The 18,984-nt window shown below is 28.9% G+C and overlaps 1 protein-coding gene and 1 long non-coding RNA gene across 2 annotated transcripts in view; one reads left to right on the forward strand and one right to left on the reverse strand.

Moving 5' to 3' along the window:
• The window catches only part of LOC129958369 (uncharacterized), a 464,667-nt gene that overhangs the window by 431,792 nt on the left and 13,891 nt on the right, over positions 1-18,984 (reverse strand). The gene's annotated exons all lie outside the window — the stretch shown is intronic.
• LOC129958366 (F-box/LRR-repeat protein 7-like) overlaps positions 1-18,984 on the forward strand; it is a 78,368-nt gene that overhangs the window by 28,121 nt on the left and 31,263 nt on the right. The window contains exons 2-3 of the mRNA XM_056070800.1: positions 1,349-1,947; positions 2,834-3,327. Of these exons, the coding sequence (XP_055926775.1) occupies positions 1,511-1,947; positions 2,834-3,327 (931 nt within the window). The 5' untranslated portion in view covers positions 1,349-1,510. The remainder of the gene's footprint in view (positions 1-1,348; positions 1,948-2,833; positions 3,328-18,984) is intronic.

Genomic DNA, 18,984 nt, shown 5'->3' on the forward strand with positions numbered 1-18,984 from the left:
TCATTGTGACCTGAAATATCGCGCATTCTGTAACACAAACCCTTTCCTGCTGATAATGAGATACGTAATTCCTAGAAAAGATTAAATAATTTGCCGATTGAGTACCTGAGGGGGAACTTCTGCAATATCCAGAAGTTCCCTCCCTGTTCAAATTCTACTCATTTGCGGTCGTAACTTCAGAGTCGATGCGATTGACTTAACTAAGGATTCCTTTACAAAATTCTCGATATGATGGATCGACCAAAAATGGCCGTGTGTGCGACTGAAGAGCGTCGGTCTATCTGTATAATTATTGCTTAAAGAGCTCCCGCTCTCAGCTATGTATTGCGTAAGAAATGATCAGCTTCGGCCGAAGCAGTAGTACTAAATGTTACTGATGTCTTAGATTGAAGATCGAGTGGCTTCAAGTTCTTTAAAAAAAGAAAAGAGAAAAAAGAAAGAAAGAAAAGAAAAAAAAAAAAGGAAAAAAGACCTGAAATTGTTTCTGGGGGATTCAACTTCACAAGCCACAACTCTTATCTATACTGATATTATGGAATTAATGCCATGCCTCATTTAAAATGTATACTATTTTGCTTACCTTCATGCCTTTGCCACCTGTCTGAAAATGTTATTAAGAATGAAGCATTAAATATTTGTTGTGAAGAAATTTTAACTGCTATTGACTTATCATTTAACGATTGATTATAAAGTCTCGTAAATTCTTTTTTTTCTTTTATCATAACAAATAAATATAGTGTTAACATATAATATCTCATTGCAACGTTTGGTTTCTGAATCATCAAGGCCTCAGTATGCCCTTCATCTTAAATCATATTCTTAGGGTAAATACTTTATCACATCGTTATTAAATGATTGTACAGAATTAAAAAAAAATCCCTTTATGAATTTTAGGATGCATAAAAATCTGCTTTTCAATATTTGATGTACCCATTCAGTAAATGGATGTATCAAACCCATTTTTTGAATGGGTACATCACTGATTCTCCCGAAGAAGAAAAATCGTATTTCAAAACACATTATAATCAAAGCAAATATGTTTTTCGAAATAATTATAGAAAATTTCTATACATCCGATTTTTGTGACTAAAAAAAAATGTATTCATTATATAAAAAAATTTACGAAAAATATAACTTGTATTTAACATTAATCTGAGAATTATTTATTTATGAATTAAATTTAAAAAATGCAAATAAAAGAACAAAAATCAAATAATAAGTTCAAGTAATTTGATAAAAGATCAAATGATGATTTGAAAAGTTTCGAACAATATGATGAATGCAATAAATGATTTATGTCTCTCAGAATAATTACTCTTTTAAAACAAATGTGCATTTTTTTTTCTAGGTATTTAAGGACTCTAAACATGGAAGGAAATCGAACGTCTGATCCAACTATGCATTCAGTTAAAAAATCTCGACAACTCTAAATATGGCATCCAGCAGTGCTCGAGTTACTTGATAGCTGAACTTCATCTTATAAACAGAATAAAAGTAGGCAGGCACAACCATGGCGTGCCCAAAACCGACGATGGAATTTTATTTTAATGAGAGTCGAGGTGTGGAATCCACAACTGATACAAGTGACACTTTCTCAGTGTCATCCACTTCGAAAGCTCATTTGGACCTCAGAGGTTCTCTGTACAAACCTAAATTGGATCCTCTGTCACCCTATGGAGGACTCGCTGGTCGAGCATCTCCTGGCCATGACTTAGGATACCATACACTCTTGACAAGGGACAGTGTGACACCCACACCTACTCATACTCCAACTGCATCTCGTAGGACGTTTGACATGCTCAGTTGTTCATCTTCGTCGTTCAGATGGAGTGATGTTCCTTCCTCTATGTGCAACACGTCACCATATCCGAGATCTTCCGATATGATGACTCCCCCACCTCGCAATCAAACAGTTTCTTCCGTTGCATCTTCAAACTCTAATTCAAGGTGAGTGACAATGTAATTTAACAAAACTTTCAGAGAGGAATTCATGATTTGCATCCTCATTATTAAGCCTCTCATTATTTAAGTCATTATCCTTTTCAGCATGAATTTATAGTATAATGTTCAATGGCTCAACTCTTTTTTCCCGCGTGTTATATTGATATAGAAGTATTAAAGTTAAGGATATTTTTGTCCCATATGGCACCAATATCTTCTAAGATAAAAGAATAAATAAATTAAACCAGCAATTAGATTGATAGTTTGAAAGTTTTAATTAATTGATATGTATTCTCAATTAAGTTCATCAAAGATCAAGAAATTGTTTGAACGTCTAAGATGCTGTCGTCAAGATGTTGCTTTCAAATAGATATTAACATGAATTGTGATTTTAAGAAATTAGCATTATTTAGTTTATTATAAAAAAAAATGAAACTCTCGTATTTCTGCGAGAAGGGGAGATAACTATCCAACAATGTCCGATAAAGTATTATGTCAACTTTTTTATTGCCATCAACCTCAAATTAAAAAATTTTTGCTGTAGATTACACAGCATTCTAGACTCTATATTATGAAACATAATTATTAACTCAATTTTCCAGGATGAATCCAAAACAATTCTCTATTAAATCTTATATCGTTGTTTGAATTAAAGCCTTTCTGGTGTCTTCTGTCACTGAAATCCTAAAGATTATGTACATACTATACGGGCCCAGTAATTTTTACAAAATTAAATGTAGGAAGATGCATTATAGCTTTAAATTATGTACATTTAAAGAATCTTGGAAAGGTGAATGTTTCTGCTAGCTCACGGGATTTCCAACTGAAAGCACAATGTTATACTGGCATGTGTAACATTGAATAATTATACAATTTGCTATATTCTTTTCAGGTCGTCTGGCCTGAATGGTTCCTCTTCTCATCTGGTAACTCCTAATCCTCTCATAACAACCTTCAAAGGCAAAAAATCACACAAAACCTCACTTTTTGATCGCTTGCCAGACGAATTGATCTTGAGGATCTTTTCATTTTTGTCCAGCAACCAACTCTGTGTGTGTGCTCGAGTTTGTAGACGATGGTATTTTTTAGCATGGGAACCTCAACTGTGGACTACAGTATGTCTCAGTAGTGAAAAAATCAATGTTGACAAAGGACTGAAAACTTTGTTTCGCCTTTTGTGCAGAGACTCACCGACGGTGTGTTTAGCAGTTGAAAGAATTTCTCTCAGTGGTTGTTGTAAACTGACAGACAAAGGATTGTTTACTATTGCTAGAAAATGTCCTGAGCTCAAAACAATGGAGATAAAAGGTTGCTCTCTAGTGACTAATGCAGGAATAGCAGAAGTGATGGCAAGATGCGTCAGTGTTGCAAGGCTTGATCTAACAGGTAAGAAATCTTTTCTTATAGGTTTTTAAATTATTTTCCAAACATATTTTTCAACAGTTAATGATATTTAAAAGTTCAGTATGAACGAATTAAAAAAAAATTGCATGCTATAAAATGTTTTTAAAAAAAATTGTAATAGTCTTTTCAAAGTGTTGATAAACGGTAGCTACAATTAGTGCTTTGAAAGTTGCAGGTTAACAAATCAATTAAATTGTGTAAAAAATAAAAGTTTGCAGGCAGATTGAATTCATTTAAATTTAACTTTTTGAATTTCTTTTCTTTATCCATTGACATACTATCTAGAATTTTCTTTGAGCAGAAACTTATAGATTTTAAAACCTATAAATTATTTTGATTACATTATATAAAAAAAGAGTGCTTACTCAATACTCTCTATTAAAATAAATTTGTCATGAAGGTAATTATTAACAGATATCATTGTCTTTAGAAAATTGCTAAAAAGAAGGAAATTTTCAAAAAAGGGTTACATAATTTGGCAGAATTTGCGTATCAGATCAAAAAGGAAATTTTGATATCTTTTATTAGTTAATCAAATTGTCATTGGTATGGAAATAAAATAATTAAATAATTCTGCTCGTAGAATTACTTTTTTCATCCTGATTGAATTTTAATTTAAAGAAACATTTTAATTTTTTTAATTGCTGTAACGCATCTTGATATGAGTTCATTATAGGCGTACCGAATAACACTAAATGAATAACAATCCATTTAGCTCCCTAGAAATATTTATTGCTACGAACAGGTTATTCTTGTTAATTTCTTTATTTGAGAGATGTTTTGGACTTAAAATTATCGATTTGTACAAAAAAAAAAAGAATCGAATTTCTGAATTGAGTATGCAATACTAAAGGGTAGCATCGCTACATCTTACTCCAAAATTATTGATAAAAATAGATTACTTAATTAAGAATGAAATTAATAAACACTATTAAATCTCTATTTCTCATTTTTTTTCTAAATGATAGTGGCATTTAAAAAAAAAATTGAAGATCTTTATTTAGCGGGAGGCGGGTCGATCAGAGTAATTATGAGTAATAAGAGAGACGATCAGAAATTTCTTTGAATTGATTAACTGTGTATTAGATGAACAACAACAATAAAAAATATTAAAGAAATAATAACTTGATTTTCTTGATAAGATTACATCTCCCGTGACATTTATCGGAAGAGTTTCTGTTACACTGAACACAATGTAAAAGTATAGTGTGAGAGTGAGAATAAGAGTTTCATGTTTTAGTTGTACTTCCATTACTCAAAGAAAAATGAGCAAAAATATCTTAATCTAATGATATTTCACTCATTTATTAGCGTTTCACAAAAGAAAAACTAATAAATAAAATGTATTTAAAACAGCTTTTTATGGATTGTTAAGATAAACTAATTCCTTTCTTTTAGGAGTTCTTGAAGCAGTAAATTGCAGTAGTTTCTTTCAATTCGTCATTCAGATTTCTAAAAACATTTAAACTGTAAACCCTAAACCAAATTTAAGTCAATCAGTTTGACGAAAACTATTCTTGAATCAACGAAAAGGTCACAACTAATAATGGAATAAAATTACTCTCCACTCTCTAACAGCGATTTAAATCTCCTAATTAAATTGTTCGTTGCACGACAACAAAAATTAAATATAGATAGATTTGTCTCTCGCAATTGAGGAAGTGGAGGAGAATTTATATATTTTCATTATGCAAAAACAGCCGCCAAGCATTTGAATTTATGACCTCGATTAATGATAGAAAGTTAGAAAATAAAATCGTCTTCCTCCTAACAATATTTTGAGTTTGAATTGTTTTAAATCGATGAAGATAAATTGAACGCAATGCATAATGCATCATGAAGTATAGTATCTTAATATTCATTCAAGTACCTTATTTTAATAAATGAATCGGATCGTGGCATTCGAGACTTCCTAATGATCTTGAAAAGCAACTTCTACATAGATACACTGCGTGTAATATCACACACGCATTCATCAATCACCATATGTTAATTATAGCATTTGCTCTCTTTATCGAGAGCTTCTTCAGTCGTAACAATGGAAGAGCAAAATGTTTCATTTTTTTTTTCGATCCTTTTTAATAATCTGTTGACAACTAAGTTTTGATTTGTCTTATCGTAGCATATACATTTTATTTCCATGGATTTGCAAGCATGGATTTCTTAAATGAGGGGCTGCGGTCCTAAATAAAAGCATGCAAAACGTTACGGTGCCTGGATCTACATTCTTAAATATCTGCAAGCAAAAAATATTGACAAATAGATATAAAAATTTATTAAGATAATGTAGGACATTAAAAAGTTTGGAAAGTTTTTCGCTGAATGTCAATAAATTTCTTAGAGAATGCAAAGTCAAAGGTCTATAAAAAATTAGTAGTGGATATTTTGTATTGTTTCTAAAAGTTATTTCCTTCAGAATCATTCGGACTCCTTTTCTGAAAACCATGGCTATCTTAACGATGAACACGGTGAATGCTTTCACCAGGATATTGAGAAAATAGAAAAAAAAATACCAAGGAAGCTGATCCAATAAAATTTTGGAAGATTACTGATATAAATTTTTTAATTATTTTTCAGATAAAATGCATAAGTGATTATTTTAAACTTTGAGAAAAAATTTTAATCCACGTGTGTACCTTATATTATTAATAGAGATGAATTAATATTTCATTTTTTTAAAAATGTTTTACCGTTTACGGTTTGAAATAAATTTTTTGCCATTATAACATGTTCCAAAAAAATTATTTCTACTGTAAAATATATATGTAGTTTGAAAAGTATATTCAGCCGCGCTTTAAGTCATTTCCTTTATGGCTTTGAATGTGAGATCAGTTTAATAAATCAGAAACCCTGAGATTATTTTCAGCTTCTATGATTACACTTAATAAAAAATTTTTAAGTTATTAAAAAATATTTAGATGCAAAAAGTATATGCAAATAATATAATGCAAAAATCGCATTATATCATTCTGTCCTTGCTAATGTGATTACTCATCGTACTTAAATTAATCTGCTATTGATAATTAAGATATAAATACTTCGCACGAATTATTTAGCTTCTGGATACACATAGGTGAAGAAAATTCATCTTCCTTCACCTTTGATTTATATACTAATGGAAAAAATTACGTAACGTTTTAAATAATGGAAAACATTATTGTAACGCTTTAAAATTCTAAATAAATTCTTCGTATTTATATATTAAAAATCTTAAGCTCTAAGAAGGAGGGGATCATTGGATTGGAAAGATTTTGTTGATAATTCCAGACTTCGATAACGAAACATTCTGTTATCAGCAGAGGTGTACCTACATAATATACCCGTCAGAGTAAATGCCAAAACAGCGCCCCACCCCAATTTTTTAAAATTGCTACAATCCTCGTATTCTTTACCCATCCATCCACCCCCAAAAAATTGTTTTTCCGGGACGAGAAGTTGAAGTTAAGCCTAAATAATTAAACAATTAATTAATTGATTGATATAAATGATTTTTGAACTAATATAACCCACATGCTGATCAATACATCTTAATTATTCAAACAGTTTAATTAAGCTATTAATTAAATTTAAGTAATATATGCAGAAGCTATAAAGGGAAAATGTAGCAAACATGCGTAAAAGCATTTAAAATCCTATTTTAAAGCGCAATGACAAACAAATCGAAATTTACATTATACGAGATTATTTTGGAGAGAAATTCTGTAAGAATATCAGCGTTTATTTCGGTCCTGAAGAGATCAATAGAATGCATACAAATTTTATATTTTTCTAATTATTCAAAACTTTTACTCGAATAGATATGAATTTCTTATTTCAATCTTTCTTCATTGGTTTAAACCAATATTATATCAAACATTTCCTAAGCAAAGATAGCAAAATTCTATATTATATATACATAAACTTTCGAAATGATTAAAAAAAATTTTAAAATATTCTATGATACATCATTATGATGCCTTTTAGAAAATGTATAATGCCTTTATATATAGTAATACTAATAGAGAAATTTGTTTCTAATCTGTCTGTCCATTGACACATCAAACCAAATTGTTAAAATTAATGTGACCAAACTTGATACAAATATACTTTGGTGGATGAAAATGTGTACTTTAAAGCAATTCTTCCAGAAACGAATTAGTTTTATTTAATCAAACATGAACCGAAATTTCGATAGTCTTAGTGATGAATTCTGAAATATTATCCCAAACAAAATTAATCACCAACTATATTACCTAAAAATAAATAATAAAAAAATGATAGCAACCTAAAACTCAAAAAAAAAAAAATTTTTTTTTCAATGATATATTTAGTTGTTCAATTTTAATAAAATGTTAAAAAAATATGGTAAAAATGAAATTTATGTCAGGCTAATTTTCTTGTTTCATTAAATCGTTTTTACTCTTAGGCAATAAAAAGTAGTTTCAGTAGTAAAAGTAGAATTTCATAACCTCTAAAACTATAAAACCTCTAACTATACATTTCATACAATTGGCAATTCTACTTATTTTGAGACTTAAAAAAATCTATAGCAGATAATTTCCGTTATTTATTTATTCGATATAATTAAATTAATTATATCTCTACTAATAATAAGATGAATTAAATTAATTATATCTCTACTAATAATAAGATGAATTAAATTAATTATATCTCTACTAATAATAAGATGAAAGTTTGCGTCGGAGCTGTACAGGCTTGATCGTTAGACTTAGAGCTACCAAACTTGGCACATATATACTTTGGAGCATGGGAATGTGCACCTCGAAGCGATATTTTAAAATTTTAATTAGAATTTTAATTTATTAAAAAGTGAAGTGAATTAAACTATAATTTCCAAAAATATTGCAGTAGAAAAAAAAAGTAGCAGCATCTTAAAATTCAAAAAACTGTCTTTACAATGACACCAAATTTTTTGCCATGTAATGTTTCTTACTATTATAAATTATTTTTTTAAATATCTTAATAGTATTTTCAAACAATATATTTCATCGTTTAAGTGAAATTCAACTTACTATTATAAATGTTTCTTACTATTATAAATTATTTTTTAAATATCTTAATAGTATTTTTAAACAATATATTTCATTGTTGAAGTGAAATTCAAACCTTTCGCATTACTGCTACTAATACGTCAGCCTGGCTGTTTTTCCATTATTGTAGTCAAAATATGAAGATTCGACTATTCTTCCATGTTGAATAGGTTTAAGGACATGTTTTTATTAAGATGTTTGATAATTTGATGTACTTTTAATTAATGTTTAAGTTCAGAAACACGCAATGGTGCACAATTTTTAAAGTGCCTCCATTTTAAAATAGTGGTGTTTTTCCTATAATATAATTGGTTGTATGAAGATCTAGTAGATAGAAAATTAAAGAAATGCAAAGCACAATGAACAGAATGGTGAAAGCTTTTGAAATAATGTAACTTATATATATACCAAATTTTGAAGTTTAAAATTATTTTACTGAGAAAACAATCGAAACTTTTAGTAACCACAAATCTCGGCGAACCAATTGGTCTCAAAGGAAGCTAATAATTTATAAACACCAGATATAAATTTAATGATTCATTCCAACAAATGATTCATTCTTTAAGAAATCAAGAGTTTACAAATAGAATCATTGGAATTTGATTCCAGAAATTAAAATTTAAATAAAGAAACTAAAAATAATTAAAATGGAGATAATCTTTTTAATAAAGCATAAATGATAACTCTGATTTTAATTTTTAAAATGTTTATATATGGAATTTTAAAAATGTAGAAATCCAATTCAAGAATATATTTTTCAAAACAATTAACATTATTTTTTTTTTATCAATTTACAATCGTAACTTGGCAAAATAATGTGAAAACTGATTGATTTAAAATTCGTTTTATTTTAATACTGCAGTGAGAATTTGACTAGGACAAGCTTTCAAAAGAGCCTCTGAGATTAGTTGTTTTTAACGAAAATGTAATTCAAAAATTCGGAAACTTTTTTTCATCGAATTATACTTAAGAAAATGTCATAATTACCGATGCCCTAATTATTGAAAAAAAATTTTTTTAAATACTGATTAAAATCTTTACTTTTTAAGAAATTAACTAAAATTAACATATTTTTTTTTAAAAATTAAAAATATTTTTTTTTTGAAATTAAGTGAAAATTAATTTAATGCGTCTAAAAAATAAATAAGTAAAACTAAACATTCAGCTCTTTAATAATCGTAAATGTAACATATTTTGAATTTTTATAAAATATATATCTATTCTATTGAATTTAATGAGATTTTGTAACTATAGAAGAATTGTTTATCTAATTATTTAATGATAAATAATAAACAGTTAATTAATGATTATTTCCTGAAAGAAATTCTCTGAACCAGTTTGTTAAATAGAACTTAACTGAAGTAGGAATTTGTTTTCAAGCGCAATGCTAATTTTATGGGGTGGGTCAAGCTTTCTTTTTACATTGTTCTGAATCGAATTTATAATGAAATGAATTCATTCCAGCTTCAAAAAGTACCAAAATATCCAATTAATAGTTTCTTACTCTATCTACCCCTCTTCAATCATATATATATATAAAACTGCAGTATTTGAAAATAAATCGAAATAACTGAATATATAGAAATATTAAATGAAATAAAAAAAAAAAAAGTATTCATTTTTCTTTTCAAGATTTTTTTTTTAAGTTCTGAAGTTTAAGAGTAAAAAAATACTTTTTTTTTTAATTCAGCTAATTTTTTCCCTCCAGCTGCCCCACCTTAAACACGCCACTTGTTATTAGTATTAAAACTTGTTGTAATGTGCAAAATCTCATTTTAAAATTGAAGTTATTATTATTAGGTAAAATTCGCAATGAAGTTGTGTAACAGGTAGTATTTACTGATTCCCTCGCTTCCAATAACCTGGAAGATCAGCCATTCGCAGTGTTATTTCTCATTAATATTTAGCATTTCATCTCTCTTATGTTTGTTATAATTTTTTTCTCCCTTTAAACGTTTATTCAAAAACAGTGTAAGCACATTAACACTTATTTATGTTATACAGTTATAAAAAATAATTTAAATAAAGCAACGTTCCCAAAGCACAGAAGAAAATTCAGCTCTTTTATTTATAACTATTTACTTCTGAAAAATAATTCTCTTCAGACGATAAATGTTTCTGTATTTTTTCTGCACTGTGTCAGCCCACTGCAGCAAATATTGATACTAAAAAACTAGTTATATTTATGCTGTTTTGATACTGAATTTTAACTAGTGGAAAGAATAGAGAAAATAATTTTATTTAACAGTCGAGAATACTATATAATCTAGATCAGGGTCTCTGGTCCTTTTTTTTTTGTTTGTTTTTGTTTTGTTTGTTTGTTTGCTTTTGTTTGTACTTCTTTTGGGCGGAAGAAAAATTTTCCTTTCTTCTAAATAAAGGAACTATTGCTTTAAAATCCAAGACTGGGCAGTGAGACTGGTTTCTAGGGGGCGGTGCGAGTTTTTTGAGATGCATTTGCCTCTACTGATAAAGCACAGGTGGCAGTAGAAAAGCGATGTCTATTTTTTTTCTCTTTCTTGCGAATGCTATTTCCTGTTTCTTTTCTTTGAAAAATTTCTCTGCCTTTGATTTATCAGCATAATCTTGAAACCCACACTTTTCAAAATTTACTCCAAAAGATAAATATTTAGAAAAAAACCAACGAAAGTTATGGGATGCAACTGAATGGATAAGAATCGCCATGGCTTAGAATCAGTAGAATAGCGGTCAGAAACAAAGGGGTTTACCGATGCCCTAGGCATCTGCCTTATGGAGCGCACAAGAAGACCAAACATTTTATCGTTTATTCCATGTTTTTAGGGCTATAATTAAAGGAGGAGAAAAAAATATTATGCATCTATACCATATTAATACTTAAAATGAAAGTGGCCAGTTTCTGAACTTCGATATGGGATACTGTAGACGCCAGATGTGCAGCCCGGTACGTTGACTTGAAGAAAGTATTATACAAACTCCACAAAATAAATAAAATAAAGGCAGAATTTTTTTAATAAAAAGTTAAATAGTGAAATATTGAAAAAATTTCATAAAATAAAGAAGATAGAGATACTTATATTTTTTATTATTTTCCTTTTAAGGTGTTTCGTGCTTACTGGAATGAACCAACCTGACAATTATAATGATCATATTTTATAAATAATAAAATTTGGCGAAGAGAATTTAGAAGCTAACTTTAAAAAAATATTTAATTAAAATAGTCCATTTTCGATACGATAAGTAATAAAAATAAGACAATTCGGGAAAAAGAGTCGAAACTATTAATCTATGATATATGGTCACTACACTAGAAATTATTTTTAACCCTATCTACCAGTGCTTGTCAGGTGTGTCCTGTCATCATCCCCCAAATTTCAAAAACTATTTAAACAGATGAAAATTCTTGATAACATTTTTTTTTTTTTTCTTAAACCACTTTGCTTCTGAGAAAATATTTCTAGAACACTAAGTTTGGCTTATCAGTTCATAAATTTTATAATCTTTTAAAAATCTCTAATAAAGATAGATATTTACAAAGATGTAACAAATTATGGTTAGGAGGCTGGTCAGAGTCGTTATGGTTTAGAATATTTTTTATCCATGCAGGCTTTTATTTCGGCTGGTTCTTGGCATGGGTGTCCTCCCACCTTAACAGCAAAATACCCAGTTCTTACTCAAACAAGTCAAAATTTGCAGTGGTAATCTTTTTTTTTTTTTTCCCTGAGAACTCCCTTTCTTATCGTGCTAGTCCTTCCTTCTTCAGCTTCTGCATAAAGCACACAAACATACACATACTGACATTTAAATAATCTATTTTTCTTCCAGCTTGTGCATTGTACCTGTGGTAGGTGGCATCACCCACGCAAAAAACCGCACTCTGCAATCCATCTCTACGCCAAGCATGTCTACAAATTACCTGCCTCAATGATTAGGGTAGAGTTCTTGTGGGTGTAGGCAGAGGAATCATTATTAGGCGCTCGTCGCTAAAGACTGCATTAATTTCTACCTGAGTGGGTAAAATTGCAGGTTTTCTGGTTTGTGTAATTAAGCTCGGCATCCTATATAGACTTCAGCTATTGTATGCCATGCGAGATAATTGGTGAGGGAAAGAAGAATTGGAAAGCTTTTTAGTTATTAACTTTTTCCTTCTTTCGGATTCTTTTGTGGGTGGAGCTATATTTCGAGGGTATATTTTAAAAGTTGCGCTGGGATTTTTGCTCTTTCTTGTTCATCGTGCAGTCTTTTCTGCTAACGGTCACGCTTCTAGTCTCGACAGATTTTGCGTCATTTTGGTGAACTAATAAAATGATTCTATATAAGAAGAATAAAACTTTTCAAATATGCTTGATGCTAATATTTTTTTTAACGATCAAAACTGCTCTTAATTGTCTTTATGATCATTAGTGTTCATATTTCTTTGAAAATTTTCTGCTGGATTGCTCTGTTAAAGTTATTCAAATAAATATTTTTTTTTATCAGCTTCCATTTTAACATAATATTTAATATAAATTTTTTAATAAAAATGTTTTGAATTTTTTTTAAGAATCCTTTTCAGCTCTATTTTATCCGATATTACCGAGCTCATCTTTTGGCATATTTGAGTACGGTTTTATACATTCACTCTCCATATCAGCCAAATCCATTCGAGGGTTTTCTTCCAAACAACATACACTGTCGCTGAAGCTGAAAGTCGATGCTTGCCATTTTAACAAATATGAGAAATGGATTCCTTTCAACAATTTTATTTCGCGTTACTTAATCGGCATTTATTAACAGAAAAATCAAATTCTTACAAAATGACAGATCACTTACATTATCCTTCCACTCATAAAATGGCATTTATTTTTATAAATATTTAACCCCTAATATTTCAACCTAAATTCTTAAATCCAGCAGGTTTCTCCATCTTCTACATATAATATATATAAACATAATTTTGCAGATTCCTGTCCGAAAAGAAGGAACTTTCAGAAATTTTCTTTCGATTCATTTCACCACGGGAGGCATAATTTGTACAAGGTAGAAGCGATGATAAATTGAAGACTATTTACATCGCGACACAAGAGCAAACGAGGCAGAAATTTTTGACTTCAGGGAATTTGCTATGAGATTTCAACAAGAATTTCTTTCGCATGCGAATTTTACGTATCTTTGAATAAAATGTGTAACTGTTAAGGATTTTTATCCCTTCTCACATGGCGGGAGAAACAACGGAGTCGGCAATTTTTTAGAGAGCGAGTTGGAAACAATTAAATAAATTATTTGAATAAGGATTAGGAATGGGATTTGGATTAGGAAATAAGAGAACAATTTTAGAATTAATAGAATTTAGAGTGTTAATATGGGCCGATTTAAGAAAAAAAATATATTAATTGGGATTTTAATTAAATTCAGGGATATCATTACACCCACAAACACACACACACGTATATATTATATATATAATTAGTTTTTTATTTACTCAAAATTAAATGGCAAATTCGGGTTTTTTTTCCTTTCAATATTTTTGCAATTTTTTGGAATATATCCTCATCCAAGAGCTATACATTTGTTATCATTGAGAAGTCCAAAATATTCCCTTTTCAATAAACAAAATTTGAAGTTTCTACAAATTTCTCTGACTTTTAACGATTTTAAATTTTCTGAAGCACCTTTGTTCTGCTAACATCTGCGAAAGTTCATTCTCCTTTATTATTCATGTCGCGCCAGATGAAATTTTATTTTCATAATGATTGTTGACGCACGAGGCGACGTATTATGCTTCCGTATTCTATTTATTAACTTTTGCGGCATAAAGTGTTTTGACAGCGTTTCGTTCGTTCGCAAAGTTTTTAAGCTAATACTGATAATCAGATGAAACAAGCAAATGCCATTGTGTTATGGTTCTCTTCTATATCTCCCCTTGCACCTACACAAATAAGGAAAAATGAAAATGAGCTTCCTTTATTAAGAAAGAAATATACTTAGATGGGGAAAAAAAATGCCTTAAAGAAATATGCTTCGTGTATTAACACTTCAGCTGCGAAAAAAATGCAAACCAAAATATTCGAAACGAAAGAACAGAGGAAGAATCGCAAAGATGCTGAAAGGAAGCCACATCAAAGACAACTAGAAACTCACGAAGATCAACTAAACAACTAAGGGTTAGGTTGCTAACAAATGCTAAAAGAGATACAAAAATAAAGAATAACATATTATAGGTGATCAGGCTGGGAATAAATACTAGGAATAGAATATCACGCAATTGAGTATGAGCACTTCAAACCGTAATGCTAATTGCACTTAGAAATCTGAAAGGATTATAAGTATTAGATCGATGTCGAATATACTTCAATTTGTGGTGCGAAAAAGGGGTCTAGGGAGTTAGTTATCTACCATATGTTGTAGTAATGGAGAATTGCTTCTCGAGACAATCAGTAAATGAATGCGAACCAAAATGTAAACTTTTTTAGGAGTATTAGTAATTACTTTATATTCTCAAATACTTACTGATACTCATATCTGAAATTTATTCTTAATCATATTTTTATACAGTTTAAAGTTAATTATATAAAAAAAATTAATAGCTGCTATTTTTATAGACGTGAACGATTCAACGATATATTTCTGTTGTTGTGCTTTATATTATTTTTCAAATTTCGGAAAATAAGACTATTTAACATTTTAAACATATTATTTAACATTCTAAACATGAAACATTACATTGAAAAAATTAAATCCAAAGACTTTCAAATCATTTGGATTGAAGAGGTCAAAGTGTGTAAAATACCAGTACCTTAAAATTAATTTCTATGCAAACTTATAAATACAAATAATGTTAATGATAGGCCAAAATATATACTGATATCATAAAATAAAGTTTATATAAAAAGACTCTTTAGATATTTATAAAAATACGAAACAAAGGGGAATATTCAAATCGTAAGATAGAAACAAGCCATATTATTATATAAGACAGAATAACTGATCCATATCTTCTCATAAAAGAATATACTTCTTAGTATTTTATTTTGGGTGCATATATTATTAAACAACAAATTCCTCTATACCTGAATTTTAATTGTCGCTTTAAATTATTATTAGTAAGATTTTCAACGGCTGATTAAAGGCATGTTGAATTTCTTTCATTATCAACTACCTATTTTAAAAACAATATTATTCTTTGATAATGAGTTTCTGATGAAATTGTTTTTGACCATCTTCGGTTAAATTTATTGATTTTGGTTATTTTTGCTGCATATATTTTTAAACAACAAATTCCTCTATACCTATAATAATAATATATTCCTCTATATTTTATTCAACACAATTAATCCTCACAGACAAATAATAATTAATGTATGCTTGGATTATTTAGAATGACTTTTAAAATTATTTTAATATATTATTCATTGCGTTGAAAATTTTCATTTCTTTTGACCATTCTATTGCAAACAATAAAAATAACGGAGAATTTGCAAATAATGAAATTTAGTTGTTTTCTTCAGGTAACGATAAAATATTAAAAAGTAAAACTTCTTTTCATGAATTTCGAATGGTATTCTGTGAAAAGATTCAATGTACGAAGCTGATCTAGATCTTGCATAAATTAAAGTTGTTAAGTTAATAACAGGCTGAATGAGAGTTGATATGACATCACGAAAAGCTAGCATAGTCAAATGTACTTGTAGTATTTAGCTAGAAGTTAAAAAGCTTCAATTTAAACTAATTCAATTTAATATGGTTTTATATATATGTGTATGGAAATACAGTAATTGAATAAACACTATGCGATCTAAACAGCAATTCATTGTAGTCTCGATCTATTATTATATTCCCAATCTATTATTTTTATTCCCAACAGTCAGTAAATTAATAGAAATTAAGAAAATCGATTAATTAGTTGACAAATTATTCTCTTAAGCATCATTACTCAATGCTGATTATAAAATTTGTAATATTATATAGCTTTTAGAATGACTTTTTACATCTAATAATTTTAATGATGCTTCAATGTTTCACAGCGAAACCAAATAATCAATTGTGCAAAAATGTATTCAATACCGCGTTATATTATTATCAAACTCTAAAACATGATGATTAATAGTACAATTTGAGCCTATATTTCGTTCATCTTTAAAGTTACTGCAAATTCAACTAACCGTTCCCTATTAAAAAATTTAAAGTAATCAGCGTTCACAGATACTAAAAGATGTCATTAAAAATGAAAAAAAAAAATCTTTTGGTTGAAAAACAGATCAAGCAAAACTATTATGAATATTTTTAGAGCATTTAATGTTTGCGGAATATAATTATTTCCTAATTAGATTTTTTAACTTCAAGAAGAAAGTTGTTTTAAAGAAATTTTAATTGAATGATTAATTTTTCCTTTGCACTTAGTAACATGAGGTTGAAAAATGGTTGCAGTGATTGGCAATTTCAACATCATTTGGTCCCTTGTTCTTAACGCATCAAAGATCTAGCACACATAGTTAATCCAGAAATGTTAACAATCTTGTGGGCTTTTACATACGAATGACGGCTTTGTCAGGCAAGTGTTGTCGAAGAAGAATTTAAAATGTTTCACACTTTCACTGCTCTTTTCTATCTGAACAAGGATTGGTGAATTATTTATTCGTAACATTCCTCTTTTATTTTGTTGAGTTTTTCTTGCATTCTTAACCTTTATATATATATATATATATATATATATATATATATATATATATATATATATATATATATATATATATATATATATATATATTTGAGTGATAAGATCTGAGTAATAAATAATTATACAGTTAGTACAGCTAACGATTTGAAGGCTTATATTTACCATTTTATGTCTGCTTCGATGTATATACAGTAGACTCTTGTATGACGCACTCTCGTACAACGTAAATTCGTATAATACAGAAAAAAAAAAATGAGAGATTGCGCTTATTCTTCATACAGGGCGGCGATCAATAGTCCCATATCATGCATAAAATAAATATAATATTTTGTGGCTTTTTTTTTTTTTTTTTTGCTAAAAAAGTCACTTACCTTTGTTGGTATAAGTACAGTGAAGCAGATGATTGAAAAAAATAACCACTAACTAGTTACAGATTAGAGAAATGTTTGAACTTGCATAAATTCATCCTGCAAAGCAGCCCTTATATACACAAGACCATGAGCAAAAAAATCACTACAATTATCCTATAAGCTTAATTTTCAATTTTTCTTTAAAACAATTAGAATTTTCCTCAAATAGTTACAAAGTAGAGTACAGCTCACATTTTGTTCAGAAAATAACAGATGGAGAATATATACCTTTACATCATTTTTAAAAGCTAGCAATTCATTAATTCAAAATTAATTTTCCTGGTTCTAATTTCAAATTACAGTTACAATTAAAATATTTCGCTCATTCTGGAGAATTACCATTAATTCTGTTACTTTTTTCCTCTTTTTGTATTTAAATGAACACTAAGAGATTACCTATCTGCAACTTTTTGGTTGTTATTTTCAGTTTTAAGCATCAGAGAAAATAAATATTTTTGCTTATAATTAGAGGATATTATAGAATTCAATTTTGATACTGAACATTTTTTTATCAACAAGATATATATTTCTGGAAATTAGTAATGAACTTTGAGACGCCATTATTCTATATTCCAACATTACCGTAATCGCACCTGATCTACCAGTTGTCGAGCTATTTTAGTGCTGATTCAACATTTCTAAATACCTTTTAAAAGGCTTGTAAATAATTACGCAATTGTAAAAATGTGACTACAGCATGGTACAATTTTTTTACTCGAGATCTATTAAGAGAGGGGAAAAATTTTGCAAAACTTAAAAATTTACTTTTAAATATGACGCCAATAAGTAGAGATAAATTCAACTTAAAATATTTAGAAACGAATTTTGCTGAAATCTGTTGAATCAGGATTAAATATAGTTATTCCCAATTAAAATTTCTGCTCAAAAATAAAGAAACCCTGAAAAAAAGATTATGTGAAATAAGCATTACTCCAATATTAATTTTAAGGGGTTAATTTTAACTGTCATGAAAGATGGGACATTGGTTCACATAATGGAATACATCAAAATCTTCCATGTCTAACACCATAAACAGCAAAATTTTTAATTATCACAGCTAATTTAGAGAAAGAAACGCACATTCTGCACACTCTTCTAAATGATAGCTTTTATAATCCAAAACATTATCAAACAAACGTAATGCGCATGCTCAGAAAGTATTTTCAATGGTTCCTTCTTCATAGAGTAGTAAACATTGACATTTCCAAGTTAAACTTCCTAAAAAGAAACTACTTAAAAACAGCACTTTTAACCCATTTAAGAGTCATTTCTTTCCAGTTCCAAAAGCACTGTTTTTTTTTTTCCCCGGCTCTGCTAGTTCAGTATTTTTATGCTCGCATTTTAGATCCTTGTGAGATCTTACACTTCTAATTTCAGGATCTCGGAGTAAAGGCTTCACCTTTGACCGTAGTACTTACAGATAAGCAAGATCTTCACGTTTGATGACTACATGGGTATAACAACCACTTGCTTTAAGTGAGAATTTAAATTGGGGGCAAAACTAAAAAACGAAACATGGTTCTCTAAACAATATTTATCCAATTCCAAAAGTATTTTAGAACGA

This window comes from Argiope bruennichi, chromosome X1 (assembly GCF_947563725.1).
Source record: "Argiope bruennichi chromosome X1, qqArgBrue1.1, whole genome shotgun sequence".
NCBI classification, from domain to species: Eukaryota; Metazoa; Arthropoda; class Arachnida; order Araneae; family Araneidae; genus Argiope; species Argiope bruennichi.